Source organism: Eleutherodactylus coqui, chromosome 9 (genome assembly GCF_035609145.1).
Source record: "Eleutherodactylus coqui strain aEleCoq1 chromosome 9, aEleCoq1.hap1, whole genome shotgun sequence".
Classification (NCBI taxonomy): domain Eukaryota; kingdom Metazoa; phylum Chordata; class Amphibia; order Anura; family Eleutherodactylidae; genus Eleutherodactylus; species Eleutherodactylus coqui.
The window spans coordinates 176,142,962-176,159,671 of record NC_089845.1 but is presented as its reverse complement, the minus strand read 5'-3'; the positions used below and the strand labels follow the sequence as shown (position 1 = coordinate 176,159,671).

Sequence of the window (16,710 nt, the reverse complement as noted above, 5' to 3'; positions counted from 1 at the left end):
GCACCCTCTACATCCACTATAAGGGCCCGGGTGTGGCCGCACCCTCTACATCCACTATAAGGGCCCGGGTGTGGCCGCACCCTCTACATCCACTATAAGGGCCCGGGTGTGTACATACCCTCTGCATCTACTATAAGGGCCCGGGTGTGTACATACCCTCTGCATCCACTATAAGGCCCCAGGTGTGGCCGCACCCTCTACATCCACTATAAGGGCCCGGGTGTGTACATACCCTCTACATCTACTATAAGGCCCCAGGTGTGGCCGCACCCTCTACATCCACTATAAGGGCCCGGGTGTGTACATACCCTCTACATCTACTATAAGGGCCCGCCGGGTGTGTACATACCCTCTACATCTACTATAAGGGCCCGGGTGTGTACATACCCTCTACATCCACTATAAGGGCCCAGGTGTGGCCGCTTCCTCTACATCCACTATAAGGGCCCAGGTGTGGCCGGACCCTCTGTATCCACTATAAGGGCCCGCCGGGTGTGTACATACCCTCTGCATCTACTATAAGGGCCCGGGTGTGTACATACCCTCTACATCCACTATAAGGGCCCGCCGGGTGTGTACATACCCTCTGCATCTACTATAAGGGCCCGGGTGTGTACATACCCTCTGTATCCACTATAAGGGCCCGGGTGTGGCTGCATCCTCTACATCCACTATAAGGGTCCGGGTGTGTACATACCCTCTGCATCCACTGTAAGGGCCCGGGTGTGTACATACACTCTGCATCCACTATAAGGGCCCGGGTGTGTACATACACTCTGCATCCACTATAAGGGCCCACTGGGTGTGTACATACACTCTGCATCCACTATAAGGACCCGAATGTGTACATACCCTCTGCATCCACTATAAGGGCCCGAGTGTGTACATACCCTATGCATCCACTGTAAGGGCCCGGGTGTGGCCGCACCCTCTGCATCCACTATAAGGGCCCGGGTGTGGCCGCTTCCTCTACATCCACTATAAGGGCCCGGGTGTGGCCGCACCCTCTACATCCACTATAAGGGCCCGGGTGTGGCCGCACCCTCTACATCCACTATAAGGGCCCGCCGGGTGTGTACATACCCTCTGCATCTGCTATAAGGGCCCGGGTGTGTACATACCCTCTGCATCTACTATAAGGGCCCGGGTGTGTACATACCCTCTGCATCTACTATAAGGGCCCGGGTGTGTACATACCCTCTGCATCTACTATAAGGGCCCGGGTGTGTACATACCCTCTGCATCCACTATAAGGGCCCGGGTGTGGCCGCACCCTCTACATCCACTATAAGGGCCCGGGTGTGGCCGCTTCCTCTGTATCCACTATAAGGGCCCGCCGGGTGTGTACATACCCTCTGTATCCACTATAAGGGCCCGCCGGGTGTGTACATACCCTCTACATCCACTATAAGGGCCCGCCGGGTGTGTACATACCCTCTGCATCCACTATAAGGGCCCGGGTGTGTACATACCCTCTGTATCCACTATAAGGGCCCGTCGGGTGTGTACATACCCTCTGTATCCACTATAAGGGCCCGCCGGGTGTGTACATACCCTCTGCATCCACTATAAGAGTCCGGGTGTGGCCACACCCTCTACATCCACTATAAGGGCCCGGGTGTGTACATACCCTCTGTATCCACTATAAGGGCCCGTCGGGTGTGTCCATACCCTCTGCATGCACTATAAGGGCCCGGGTGTGTACATACCCTCTACATCCACTATAAGGGCCCGCTGGGTGTGTACATACCCTCTGCATGCACTATAAGGGCCCGGGTGTGTACATACCCTCTACATCCACTATAAGGGCCCGCTGGGTGTGTACATACCCTCTGTATCCACTATAAGGGCCCGGGTGTGGCTGCATCCTCTGCATCTACTATAAGGGCCTGGGTGAGTACATACACTCTGCATCCACTATAAGGGCCCGGGTGTGTACATACCCTCTACATCCACTATAAGGGTCCGGGTGTGTACATACCCTCTGCATCCACTGTAAGGGCCCGAATGTGTACATACTCTCTACATCCACTATAAGGGCCCGAATGTGTACATACCCTCTGCATCCACTATAAGGGCCCGAGTGTGTACATACCCTATGCATCCACTGTAAGGGCCCGGGTGTGGCCGCACTCTCTACATCCACTATAAGGCCCCAGGTGTGGCCGCACCCTCTGTATCCACTATAAGGGCCCGCTGGGTGTGGCCGCACCCTCGGTATCCTTTATAAGGGCCCAGGTGTGTACATACCCTCTGCATCTACTATAAGGGCCCGGGTGTGTACATACCCTCTGCATCCACTATAAGGGCCCGGGTGTGTACATACTCTCTACATCCACTATAAGGGCCCGCCGGGTGTGTACATACCCTCTGCATCCACTATAAGGGCCCGCCGGGTGTGTCCATACCCTCTGCATCTACTATAAGGGCCCGGGTGTGTACATACCCTCTGCATCCACTATAAGGGCCCGCTGGGTGTGGCCATACCCTCTGCATGCACTATAAGGGCCCACCAGGTGTGTCCATACCCTCTGCATGCACTATAAGGGCCCGGGTGTGGCCACACCCTCTGCATCCACTATAAGGGCCCGCAGGGTTTGACCACACCCTCTGCATCCACTATAAGGGCCCGCTGAGTTTGGCCGCATCCTCTGCATCCACTATAAGGGCCCACAGGGTTTGACCACACCCTCTGCATCCACTATAAGGGCCCACAGGGTTTGACCACACCCTATGCATCCACTATAAATACCCTGGTGTGGCCACACCCTCTACATTCACTATAAGGGCCAACCGGGTGTGGCCACACCCTCTGCATCCACTATAAGGGCCCGCAGGGTTTGACCACACCCTCTGCATCCACTATAAGGGCCCACAGGGTTTGACCACACCCTATGCATCCACTATAAATACCCTGGTGTGGCCACACCCTCTACATTCACTATAAGAGCCCGGGGGGTTGGCCACACCCTGTACATTCACTATAAGAGCCCGGGGGGTTGGCCACACCCTCTACATTCACTATAAGAGCCCGGGGGGTTGGCCACACCCTGTACATTCACTATAAGGGCCCGGGTGTGGCTGCATCCTCTGCATCCACTATAAGGGCTGGGGGGTTGGCCACACCCTGTACATCCACTATAAGGTCCGGGTGTGGCCGCTTCCTCTGCATCCGCTATAAGGGCCCGCTGAGTTTGGCCGCATCCTCTGCATCCCCGAATCACACAACCAACATCGGCTGCGGATGTCAGAAAAAATGCGCGAGTCCCATTGCAGAGGTTGAAGCAGCCATTAGACAAGAGCTGCGCTGTAAAGCTGCTCCTACACAAAGATAAATATTGGGGGACCCTACAGACAATCTAAGGAGTTTGGTGGCCGTGTTGTCCCACAACATTAGGGAAATGAGCCACTGTCAAAAATATTTGGGCATGTATGCCTCCTGGGTAGGTCATACATAGTAACATAGCAACATAGTAACAGTATGTAGGGCCAAATGAAGACCATGTCCATCTAGTCCAGCCTGTTTAGCCTCCTGTGTTGTTGATCCAGAGGAAGGCAAAAAACCCCAAGAGGGAGGAGCCAATTAGCCCTTTTGGGGAAAAAATTCCTTCCCGACTCCCTAATGGCAATCAGACTGTTCCCTGGACCAACCCCTAATAGTTCCTACCTGCCTGTATACCCGGATTAACACATAACCTAATATTTATATCCTGTAATGTCCTTCCTCTCTAGAAAGACATCCAGTCCCTCTTACACTCCTCTATGGATCCTGCCATCACCACGTCCTCAGGCAGAGAGTTCCACTGTCTCACTGCTCTTACAGTAAAGAACCCCCTCCTGTGTTGGTGATGAAACCTGCTTTCCTCTAGACGTAGCGGATGCCCTCTTGTTACCGTCGCAGTCCTGGGTGTAAACAGATCCTGGCAGAGATCCTTGTATCGTCCCCTCATGTATTTATACATGGTTATTTGGTGGCCCCTTAGCCATCTTTTTTCCGGGGTGAATAATCCCAGTTTTGGTGCCTCTCTGGGTATTCCAGTCCCGTCATTCCATGTATTAGTTTAGTTGCCCTTCTTTGAACCCCTCCAGCACTGTAACATCTTTCCTGAGCACCGGTGACCAGAACTGTACGCAGTATTCCATGTGAGGCCTGACAAGTGCCTTATATAGTGGGGGGATAATGTTCTCGTCCCTCGCCCCTATACCTCTTTTAATGCACCCCAAGACTTTATCAGCTTTTGCAGCAGCTGACTGGCATTGGTTACTCCAGTTTAGTCTACAGCCCACTAATACCCCCAAAATTCAAAATGGCCTGAAACGGACTGCCCCACCAACAAACGCAGCCGCCCTCCTAATTTATACTTTCACACATTGGAAATCAGTTTTCTCAATATTACACCAGTTAAACAGGTGTGTCCGGACTTTTGCCTCCACTGTATGTCACCAAGTGCTTGCATGGCAGCAGATTCCAGTTGGCTGGATAAGATGCTGGGCACACCGTGGTAAACCCACATTGTGCCCGGAGTAGTCATGCGCTTGCGCTTTCCTTACCTGCAATGTTGCCAGTTTCGGCCCGCCTTCTCTTGCCTTCGGTTTAGTCACATCGAGTCCCTTTTTGTCTTTCTTCTTTTTATCTTGGTCGTCGTCAATCAGTAGTGTTACCTGGCCTTTCTTCTTCTTGGGGGCTGCAGACAAGTACAATAGATGCCATGAGCGGTACATTGGGGCCCACGGATCGCACTATGACTAGCTAACGGGGTTTACATACATCGCAGGGTAAGAGGGCAGGTCAAGGCAGCCGTCTGCATGACTACACTCGCCGCTATGGACCTACCTGCACAAACTTTGTGCCATAGAGCTTACATGCTACAAATAATGGAGTCAGCCTCCATACCTGCCTGTATCACATCTTGTATCCAAGCTAGAGGCGGTACAACAGGGTACTAGAGCCTCCATACCTGCCTGTATCACATCTTGTATCCAAGCTAGAGGTGGTACAACAGGGTACTAGAGCCTCCATACCTGCCTGTATCACATCTTGTATCCAAGCTAGAGGCGGTACAACAGGGTACTAGAGCCTCCATACCTGCCTGTATCACATCTTGTATCCAAGCTACAGGCGGTACAACAGGGTACTAAGCCTCCATGCCCACCTGTATCACATCTTGTATCCAAGCTAGAGGTGGTACAGCAGGGTACTAGAGCCTCCATGCCCACCTGTATCACATCTTGTATCCAAGCTAGAGGTGGTACAACAGGATACTAGAGCCTTCATGCCGGTCTGTATCACATCTTGTATCCAAGCTAGAGGCAGTACAACAGGATACTAGAGCCTCCATGCCCACCTGTATCACATCTTGTATCCAAGCTAGAGGCAGTGCAACAGGGTACTAGAGCCTCCATGCCCACCTGTATCACATCTTGTATCCAAGCTAGAGGCAGTGCAACAGGGTACTAGAGCCTCCATACCTGCCTGTATCACATCTTGTATCCAAGCTAGAGGCGGTACAACAGGGTACTAGAGCCTCCATACCTGCCTGTATCACATCTTGTATCCAAGCTAGAGGCGGTACAACAGGGTACTAGAGCCTCTATGTCCCCCATATCACATCTTGTATCCAAGCTAGAGGCGGTACAACAGGGTACTAGAGCCTCCATGCCCACCTGTATCACATCTTGTATCCAAGCTAGACGTGGTACAACAGGGTACTAGAGCCTCCATGCCCACCCGTATGACATCTGGTATCCAAGCTAGAGGCGGTACAACAGGGTACTAGAGCCTCCATGCCTGTCTGTATCACATCTTGTATCCAAGCTAGAGGCAGTACAACACGGTACTAGAGCCTCTATGCCTGTTGGAAGTACATCTTGTATCTAAGCTAGAGGATATCGAACAGGGAACTAGAGCTTCCATGCTGCCCATATCACATCTTGTATCTAACCTAGAGGTGGTACAACAGGGTATAAGAACCTCCATGCCACCTACATCACATATAGTATTCAGGCTAGAAGCGGTACAACAGGGTAGTATAGCCTCCTTGCCCCCCGGATCACACCTTGTATCCAAGCTAGAGATGGTCTAACAGGGTGCTAGAGCCTCCATGCTGTCCGTATCACATCTGGTATCCAAGCTAGAGACGGTACAACAGGGTATTAGAGCCTCTATGCCTGTCTGTATCACATCTTGTATCCATGCCTACCGGTAGTACAATGTTGTATCCAACCTAGAGGCGGTACAACAGGGTATTAGAGCCTCCATGCTGCCCTTATCACATCTTGTATCCAAGCTAGAGGTGGTAAAACAGGGTACTAGAACCTCCATGCCTGCCTGTATCACATCTTGTATCCAAGCTAGAGGAGGTACAACAGGGTACTAGAGCCTCCATGCCTTGTATATCAGATCTAATATCCAAGCTAGAGGCAGTAGACCCTCCATGCCCGCCTGTATTACATCTTGTATCCAAACTAGAGGCAGTACAACAGGGTACTAGAGCCTCCATGCCTGCTTGTATCACATCCTATATCCAAGCTAGAGGTGATACAACAGGGTACTAGAGCCTCCATACCTGCCTGTATCACATCTTGTATCCAAGCTAGAGGTGGTACAACAGGGTACTAGAGCCTCCATACTCAGCCGTATCATATCTTGTATCTAAAGTAGAGGCGGTACATCAGGGTACTAGAGCCTCCATGCCTGCCTGTATCACATCTTGTATCCAAGCTAGAGGTTGTACATCAGGGTACTAGAGCCTCCATGCCTGCCTGTATCACATCTTGTATCTAATCTAGAGGTTGTACAACAGGGTACTAGAGCTTCCATGCCTGCCTGTATCACATCTTGTATCCAAGCCAGAGGCGATACAACAGGGTACTAGAGCCTCCATGACCTCTCAAAGCCCATCATTGTCTTCCGTTGTATTAATTACCTTGTATAATTGTGTCATCTACAAATATTGTGCAGCCCCTCTATCAGGTCGTTGATAAATATATTGAACAGAATGGGGCCCAATACTGAACCCTGTGCCCCCCCCCCCCCCGGTAGCGACGGGGGCCCAATCAGAGTATGAACCATTTATTACCCCCCTCTGCTTTCTATCATTGCGCCAGTTCTTTACCCACTTACACACGTTTTCACCCAGTCCGAGCTTCTCATTTTGTATATCAGCCTATTATGCGGCACGGTGTCAAATGCTTTAGAGAAGTCCAGATATACGAGATCAATAGACTCTCCCAGGTCCAGCCTAGAGCTTACTTCATCGTAGAAGCTGATCAGATTGGTCTGACATGATCGACCCTTCATGAATCCATGCTGATGAGGAGTTATACCGTTGTTCTCCTTGAGGTATTCTAGGATGGAGTCTCTCAGAAACCCCTCAAATATTTTTACAGTTACTGAAGTGAGACTTACCGGCCTGTAGTTACCAGGCTCACTTTTGGACACCTTTTTGTAAATTGGAACCACGTTGGCAGGGCATCAATCCAGTGGTAAATACCCGGTCTCAATAGTTCCATAAATATAAGAAATAGCGGTCTATCTATCACATCACTTAGCTCCCTTAGAACCCTTGGGTGTAATCCATCTGGACCCAGCAATTTATCGATTTTAATCCTCTGTAACCGTCTCTGCACTTCCTCCTGTGTTAGGTATGCTATATGTAGCGGGGGGTTGGTTTTATTCCTCTGCATCTCCTGTGACATTTCCTTTTCGTTCATGAAAAGACTTGAAAAGAAACTATTTAATTGATTTGCCTTTCCTCCATCGTCTTCTATGATTTCTCATGCATTATTTGTTAAAGGGCCAGCGCGCTCAATGCAAGTCTGTTTGCTGTTAATCTAGTTGAAGAATAGTTTCGGGTTGTTTTTGCTCTCTTTGGCGATCCGTCTTTCTGCTTCCTCCTAAGCAGTTTTGATCTTATCTTTGTATATTTTGTTTTTTTCCCTGTATGATTTTAGCGCTTCTTCGCCGCCTTCTTGCTTTAGTAGTTGGAACGCTTTCTTCTTTTCGTTTATTGCCCCTCTTACCGTCTTGTCAAGCCACATTGGTTTCCTTTTAGTTGAGATTCTTTTATTTTTAAAGGGAATGAACTGCTCCCATGAGGCGATTAGGATCCTTTTAAACTCCTCCCATTTGTCGTCTGTACTGATATTTTTGAGGATGTTGTCCCAATTAATGTTACCGATAGTAGTTCTAAGCTCATCAAATTTTGCTTTACTAAAGTTTAGTTTCTTTGTCTCTCCCTGATGAGGCTTCCTATTGATTGACAGCTGGAAGTTGATTATATTGTGGTCGCTGTTCCCCAAGTGCCCCTCAACCTGCACCACCATTATTCGGTCTGGTTTGTTAGTTAGCACTAGGTCCAGAATGGCCCTCCCTCTTGTTGGTTCCTGCACAAGTTGGTTCAGGTAATTGTCTTTAATTGATCTCAGGAACTTATCACCCCTGTGAGATTTGCAGGTTTCGTTCTCCCATGTTATATCTGGGTAATTAAAGTCCCCCATGATAATTACTTTGTTTCGTTTTGACACCTCTTCTATCTGCCTTAGTAGTAAGTCTTCAGTTTCTTCTGTTGCTTTTGGTGGTCTATAGAAGACCCCTATCAGGATTTTGTTATTTTTTCCTCCCTGTATTTCTACCCACAGAGATTCCACCTGTTCGTCTCCTACCTTTATGTCCTCCCGTAGCCTCGGCATTAAGTACGATTTGACGTACAGACATACCCCTCCCCCTTTCTGGTTCCTTCGGTCTCTTCTGAAGAGATTGTAACCCTGTAAATTCACCGCCCAATCTCACTTATCATCAAGCCATGTTTCCGTTATTCCCACTATATCATAGTTTTCATCAGCCATTCTCGCTTCAAGCTCACCCACTTTACCGATCAGACTTCTTGCATTCGTTGCCATACAATTTATATGGCTGTTGTTCTTTATATTCATTGTGCTACTAATGGTACTATTAGCTGTTCTGTCAATTCTAACTGTACTAACCCCACTCCCTGCTCGACCCCCATTCCCATTAATTGGACCCATATCGCTTTCTGCACTGTCTACCCCCCTGGGTCCCTAGTTTAAACACTCCTCCAGCCTTCTAGCCACCTTCTCCCCCAGCACAGCCGCCCCCTCCCCATTGAGATGCAGCCCGTCCCTACGGTAGACTCTGTAGCTGACAGCAAAGTCAGCCCAGTTCTCCAGGAACCCGAATCCCTTCTTCTTACACCAACTCCGGAGCCACTTGTTTAACCCCCTAAGATCCTGCTGCCTTTCTAGTGTGGCTTTAGGTGCAGGTAGTATTTCCGAGAAAACTACCCTGGAGGTCCTCGCCCTAAGCTTGGATCCTAGGTCCCTGAAATCATCTTTGAGGACCTGCATTGACCTCTAATTTGTTCATTGGTGCCAACGTGCACCATGACCGCTGGATCCTCACCAGCCCCTCCCAGTGATCTGTCAATCCGATCCGCGATGTGTCGAACTTGAGCGCCATGGTACTAGAGACTTTATGGACCCCATATCATATCTTGCATACGAGCTAGAGGCGGTACAACAGGGCACTAGAGCCTCCATGCCCTCCGTATCACATCTGGTAAACAAGCTAGAGGCAGTACAACAGGGTACTAGAGTCTCCATGCCACCCCTTATCGTATCTTGTATCCAAGCTAGTGGTGGTACAACAGGGTACTAGAGCCTCCATGCCCTCCATATCACATCTTGTATCCAAGCTACAGGCGGTACAACAGGGCACTAGAGCCTCCATGCCCACCTGTATAACATCTTGTATCCAAGCTAGAGGTGGTACAACAGGGTACTAGAGTCTCCATGCCCCCCATATCACATCTTGTATGCAAGCTAGAGGCGGTACAACAGGGTACTAGAGTCTCTATGCCTGCCCGTATCACATCTTGTATCCAAGCTACAGGTGGTACAACAGGGCACTAGAGCCTCCATGCCTGCCTGTATCGTATCATGTATCCAAGCTTGAGGCGGTGCAACAGGGCACTGGAAGCTCCATGCCTCCCATATCACATTGTGTCCAATATCCTCATTAGGCTGCCTTCATACAAGCGCAGATATGCAGCTTTTCACCTGCATAAATATGCCGGGCCATCTGAATGAATGCAATGTATAGCTGCGTATATACGCTCGGGTGAAGGCGGCCTTACAATCACAAAGAGAAATATACTCCTTCTAGGGGGAATGTTACTGACATATATATATATATATATATATATATATATATATAAATAATATGTATTATATTGCAGAGGTGCACTACAGAGAATGACCTGTAGGGGGCAACAGACAGGCAGCTGGTGCTTGAGACCAGGGGAAAACACCCACAGGCGTGGTCAGTGAGTAGGATAACGGTGTTTGTTCCTGCTACAGTCAGGGGTGAAGTGGGCTGCAAGCCAGAGACAGGTCCAGTGAGAGGGATCTGGGCTGTGAGAGCCCAAGACAGATCCAGGGGGCGACCTGGACTGGGAGCAAGAGGTCTGGAGAGAAACCTGGATGCTGGAGAGACTATTCATGTGCCCCAGGAAGTTGGGTGACACCTTCCTGAGGAAAGCAGAGTGAGTCCTGAGCTGAACACAACTGGGTGAAGCTGCCCTGGAGAGCGGGTGAGAATCACAGTTGGACTGTTTATTGAACTATATAAAAACCCTGAAGTAAAAGGACATTTAGGTTTATTTGATGAAGTGCTGTGCTGAAGCCACATGATACTGCTGTGAAGGTGAAAATAAATAGGAATTTGGAGTTTAACCCATTGGTGTCTACCTGTGATGTGAGCGAATGATCCCCGGGCTGCTACAATATATAGATATATTACACCATTTCTAGGGGAGGGATGTTAGTGACAAGAAGTGTTTGTGTGTGTATATATATATATATATACATACACACACACAGCTACCTACTATGGGAGGGATGTCACTGACAATGAGTGTGTGTGTATATATAAATATATTCTTCTAGGGGAGGGAGATTATATGTAGGGTTGTGCCAAATTTCATGTTTGTACAACACTGAGAAGTTAGAGAATTAGTGGCGAGTCAGTCAGTGATTGAGAGTAAGGGCTTTCACCTTTATATACAGTGGGGAAAAAAATATTTAGTCAGATACCAATTGTACAAGTTCTCCCACTTACAAAGATGAGAGGGGCCTGTAATTGACATCACAGGTAGACCTCAAGGTAGACCTCAACTATGAGAGACAACATGAAAAAACATATCTAGAAAATCACATGGTCTGATTTTTAACGAATTTATTTGCAAATTATGGTGAAAAATCAGTATTTGGTCAATAACAGCCGTTCATCTCAATCCTTTGTTATATCCTTTATTGGCAATGACCGAGGTCAGACGGTTTCTGTAAGTCCTCACAAGGTTGGCACACACTGTGGCTGGTATGTTGGCCCATTCCTCCATGCAGATCTCTTCCAGAGCAGGGATGTTTTGGGGCTGTCGCTGGGCAGCCCGGACTTTCAACTCCCTCCAAAGGTTTTCTATAGGGTTGAGATCTGGAGACTGGCTAGGCCACTCCAGGACCTTGAAATGCTTCTTACGAAGCCACTCCTTCGTTGCCCTGGCGGTGTGCTTGGTATCATCGTCCTGCTGAAAGACCCAGCCACGTTTCATCTTCAGTGCCCTTGCTGATGGAAGGAGGTTTGCGCTCAGACTCTCACGATACATGGCCCCATTCACTATTTCATGTATACGGGTCAGTCGTCCTGGTCCCTTTTCAGAGAAACAGCCCCAAAGCATGATGTTGCCACCCCCATGCTTCACAGTAGGTATGGTGCTCTTTGGATGCAACTCAGCATTCTTTCTCCTCCAAACACGACGAGTTGTGTTTCTGCCAAACAGTTGTTCTTTGGTTTCATCTGACCATATGACATTCTCCCAATACTCTTCTGGATCATCCAAACTTCAGTCGGCCCCGGACATGTACCGGCTTAAGCAGGGGGCCACGTCTGGCACGTGTGTTACTGATGGTAGCCTTTGTTACGTTGGTCCCAGCTCTCTGCAGGTCACTCACTAGGTTCCCCCATGTGGTTCTGGGATTTTTGCTCCCCGTTCTTGTGATCATTTTGACCCCACAGGATGAGATCTTGCGTGGAGCCCCAGATCGAGGAGATCATCAGTGGTCTTGTATCTCTTCCATCTCTAATTATTGCCCCCACAGTTGAGTTCTTCACACCAAGCCTCTTGCCTATTGCAGATTCAGTCTTCCCAGTCTGGTGCAGGGCTACAATTGTGTTTCTGGTGTCCTTCACCACCATAGTGTCTTTGGTCTTCACCATATTGGAGTTTGGAGTGTGACTGCTTGAGGTTGTGGACAGGTGTCGTTCAGACAGGTGCCATTACTGCAGGTAATGAGTGGAGGACAGAGGAGCCTCTTAAAGGAGAAGTTACAGCTCTGTGAGACCAAGAAATCCTGCCTGTTTGTAGGCGACCAAATACTGATTTTCCACCATAATTTTCTGGATGTTTTCTCATGTTGTCTCTCATAGTTGAGGTCCACCTATAATGTCAATTACAGGAGAACTTGTACAATTGGGATCTAACTAAATACTTTTTTTCCCCACTGTATATATATCTACTAGCTGATATACCCGGCTTCGCCCGAGTTAATTTGGTACTGGTGTTTATCTGGTGTTCACACGGAAAATCTTATGTAGTCGTGGTTACTTTAGAGATACCGGAAAAACATATGTTCACCATTTTGCATAGTTCTTTGCGTTACCCAGGAAACACCACGTGGAGGCAACCATGCGACGTTTCCTTCATATAAAATGACATCAGGAAGTGAGAGAATTAGATTACGTACATAAAATTTGGACACTAATTCTTTTGCGCTTAGAATTGAATAATCGAGTTGGGACCCCTTTTATTTTCCTATTTTGGAGATAATCTATGCTTGTGCCACATTTCAAGTTTCTACGACATCAGGAAGTTGGAGAATTAGTGCCGAGTGAGTGAGTGAGTGAGACAGTCAGTGATGGCTTTCGTCATATATATATATATCCTCCTTCTAGGGGAGGGAGGTTACTGACAATGAGTGTATTATGATCTATATGTTCAGTATCTGTGTACCCACCTTCCTCTGTCACAAGCGGAGGCGCCGTTGTACTTGCTGCTGCATTGGCTTTGGCCTGAAAAAAAGCAAATATTTAGAGAGTGTTATAGCAGTCCCTTCGGGCGGCGCTGACGGTCTCATCTGCCCGCTTGGGTCTCATCAGTTCTATAATATACTGGCAATTAAAATGTGGTTGTTTTACTGCTGCAAATCACGCTTAAAGTGGCTGCCACTAGAGGTCCCCGTTCTAAATCCTCACAATCCATTGTGTATCTGTAGTCACTGGGATGCTGAGACATTTCCTTAGCTATGGGGGAGTGGCTACTTTACAGGCTCCTCCCTGCACTCACAGGCTGACAGATCTGCCTACAATTTCCACAGTCTCTGCATATCCTGCTGGTACAGCATGTAGGTGTGATATCCGTGCGGCACACGAGCACCACGCTCAGCATGGACGCAGGGTGACGTTCATAACTACTGCAGTTGATACTACTATGCAGTGTGGAACAGTGCGCACCACAACAGGAGTACGAAAACCAGTATGTGAAGCCCGTGCAACACAAGAGTACTACGCTCAGCACGGCGACAGGGAACGTACACACTGCTGGAAATAGACCCACAACCCGCATCACTCCAGGCAGAAGGAAGCCTGGCCCTAACCTAGCAGGGGGAGGAAGGGTCCCTGCCTAGAAGCGGAGTAATCGCCTCAATAGAGGCGGCTCCACAGTCTACATCCTGGGCCCTGATTGTCCCCATAGGGGCCCCTGGAGAGATGAACCGAACAGCAAAGCAATACAGAAAAGAAAGCAGAATATACAACTGGAAAGTGAACCGCAGCAACTTATCTGGAAGTAGCAGTACACCCAGCACAGAGAGGCTCCACTCTCACTACTCTTCTATGGAGCTGAATAAGCAGCACTGAGCACAAGGAGGGGTGAGAATATAAAGCTACTCCACACCTGATGACTAGTGTAGCAATTAGAGAAGCACACCTCCAACCTTCTCCCAGGCATGACTAATCCAGCATGCATCCATGCAGCAAAGGCAGACAGAACTAGCAGACTCTGCACATGGAGCATTAACCCTTGTCCTGCATAACAAGGTGACAGGTCTTGGCCTGCGTCGAGGCGACCATGCCACAACGCTGTTGTGACCGACAAGTGACAATAGGCATATATCTCTGCACACATTACACACACATTATAATGGGTGTACCAACCATTTGGCCAGAATGTCTATTAATGCCTAAATCATCCTAGTAAAGCTAGGCAGTTACGGCCTTCCTGCTGATTGGACCAGAGACAGTGCAGTGCATCATAGGAAGGTAAGGCAAGGAACTCCAGGACAGGGCACTACTGGCAGAATGCTAGGCTTACTAGACGCTCCCTCCAGAAAAGTAGAATGTAAACAGCAGAGCAACAGAAAAATGGGAAAGACAACCTGAAAATCAGAACTTAACAGGCAATAAACAGGGTAAGACTGCAGCGAATGAGAGGTAAGGAGAAGCTGTCAGCTAGAAGAGCCGTGGAAAGCGGAGGTACACTTTAAGGTGCAGGAAAACTGCAGAGCAGACATTAAAAATGTTACTATTTGGCAAAATGCTGTATGAAATAGAAAAAGGCGACTTGATGTTTCCATCCCAGCCAGCGTCTCCTCACTGTCCGCACCCGGCGGCATGAAGGCATACTTTACAAGAAGAGCAGATACACGGGCATGGGGGCTCATTCACAACTGTGAGAACTTCATGCACAATTCTGTTTCTCTGTTCTGCTTTGGGACCAGAAAAACTGAGTTAAATGAGAAATGAAGAATTCGAGTTTTTGCTCCATTGATTTCAATTTGTTTTTTTAGAGATGTTAAGCTTTCACTTTACTTCTCTTCTGTTAGGGGTCCGATTATTTTGTTTTTTACAGGAAAAAAATGTGCAGCAGAATGGAAGTTACTTATCCTGTACTGCTCCTTTTTACATCCTGTATTATACCCCAGAGCTGCACTCACTATTCTGCTGGTGGAGTCACTGTGTACATACATTACTTATCCTGTACTGATCCTGAGTTACATCCTGTATTATACCCCAGAGCTGCACTCACTATTCTGCTGGTGGAGTCACTGTGTACATACATTACTTATCCTGTACTGATCCTGAGTTACATCCTGTATTATACCCTAGAGCTGCACTCACTATTCTGCTGGTGGAGTCACTGTGTACATACATTACTTATCCTGTACTGATCCTGAGTTACATCCTGTATTATACTCCAGAGCTGCACTCACTATTCTGCTGGTGGAGTCACTGTGCACATACATTACTTATCCTGTACTGATCCCGAGTTACATCCTGTATTATACTCCAGAGCTGCACTCACTATTCTGCTGGTGGAGTCACTGTGTACATACATTACTTATCCTGTACTGCTCCTGAGTTACATCCTGTATTATACCCCAGAGCTGCACTCACTATTCTGCTGGTGGAGTCACTGTGTACATACATTACTTATCCTGTACTGCTCCTGAGTTACATCCTGTATTATACCCCAGAGCTGCACTCACTATTCTGCTGGTGGAGTCACTGTGTACATACATTACTTATCCTGTACTGATCCTGAGTTACATCCTGTATTATACCCCAGAGCTGCACTCACTATTCTGCTGGTGGAGTCACTGTGCACATACATTACTTATCCTGTACTGATCCTGAGTTACATCCTGTATTATACTCCAGAGCTGCACTCACTATTCTGCTGGTGGAGTCACTGTGTACATACATTACTTATCCTGTACTGATCCTGAGTTACATCCTGTATTATACCCCAGAGCTGCACTCAGTATTCTGCTGGTGGAGTCACTGTGTACATACATTATTTATCCTGTACTGATCCTGAGTTACATCCTGTATTATACTGCAGAGCTGTACTCGCTATTCTGCTGGTGGAGTCACTGTGTACATACATTACTTATCCTGTACTGATCCTGAGTTACATCCTGTATTATACCCCAGAGCTGCACTCACTATTCTGCTGGTGGAGTCACTGTGCACATACATTACTTATCCTGTACTGATCCTGAGTTACATCCTTTATTATACTCCAGAGCTGCACTCACTATTCTGCTGGTGGAGTCACTGTGTACATACATTACGTATCCTGTACTGATCCTGAGTTACATCCTGTATTATACCCCAGAGCTGCACTCACTATTCTGCTGCTGGAGTCACTGTGTACATACATTATTTATCCTGTACTGATCCTGAATTACATCCTGTATTATACTGCAGAGCTGCACTCACTATTCTGCTGGTGGAGTCACTGTGTACATACATTACTTATCCTGTACTGATCCTGAGTTACATCCTGTATTATACTCCAGAGCTGCACTCACTATTCTGCTGCTGGTGGAGTCACTGTGTACATACATTACTTATCCTGTACTGATCCTGAGTTACATCCTGTATTATACTCCAGAGCTGCACTCACTATTCTGCTGCTGGAGTCACTGTGTACATACATTACTTATCCTGTACTGCTCCTGAGTTACATCCTGTATTATACCCCAGAGCTGCACTCACTATTCTGCTGGTGGAGTCACTCTGTACATACATTACTTATCCTGTACTGATCCTGAGTTACATCTGTATTATACTCC

At 48.0% G+C, this 16,710-nt stretch overlaps 1 protein-coding gene across 5 annotated transcripts in view; it reads right to left on the bottom strand.

The window, feature by feature from the left end:
* FER1L6 (fer-1 like family member 6) overlaps positions 1–16,710 on the bottom strand; it is a 274,935-nt gene that overhangs the window by 103,234 nt on the left and 154,991 nt on the right. For all 5 annotated transcript variants that reach the window (XM_066578811.1, XM_066578813.1, XM_066578810.1 and 2 more), the window contains 2 exons: positions 13,090–13,144; positions 4,552–4,685 (listed from right to left, as the gene is read on the bottom strand). In XM_066578811.1, the coding sequence (XP_066434908.1) occupies positions 4,552–4,685; positions 13,090–13,144 (189 nt within the window). The remainder of the gene's footprint in view (positions 1–4,551; positions 4,686–13,089; positions 13,145–16,710) is intronic.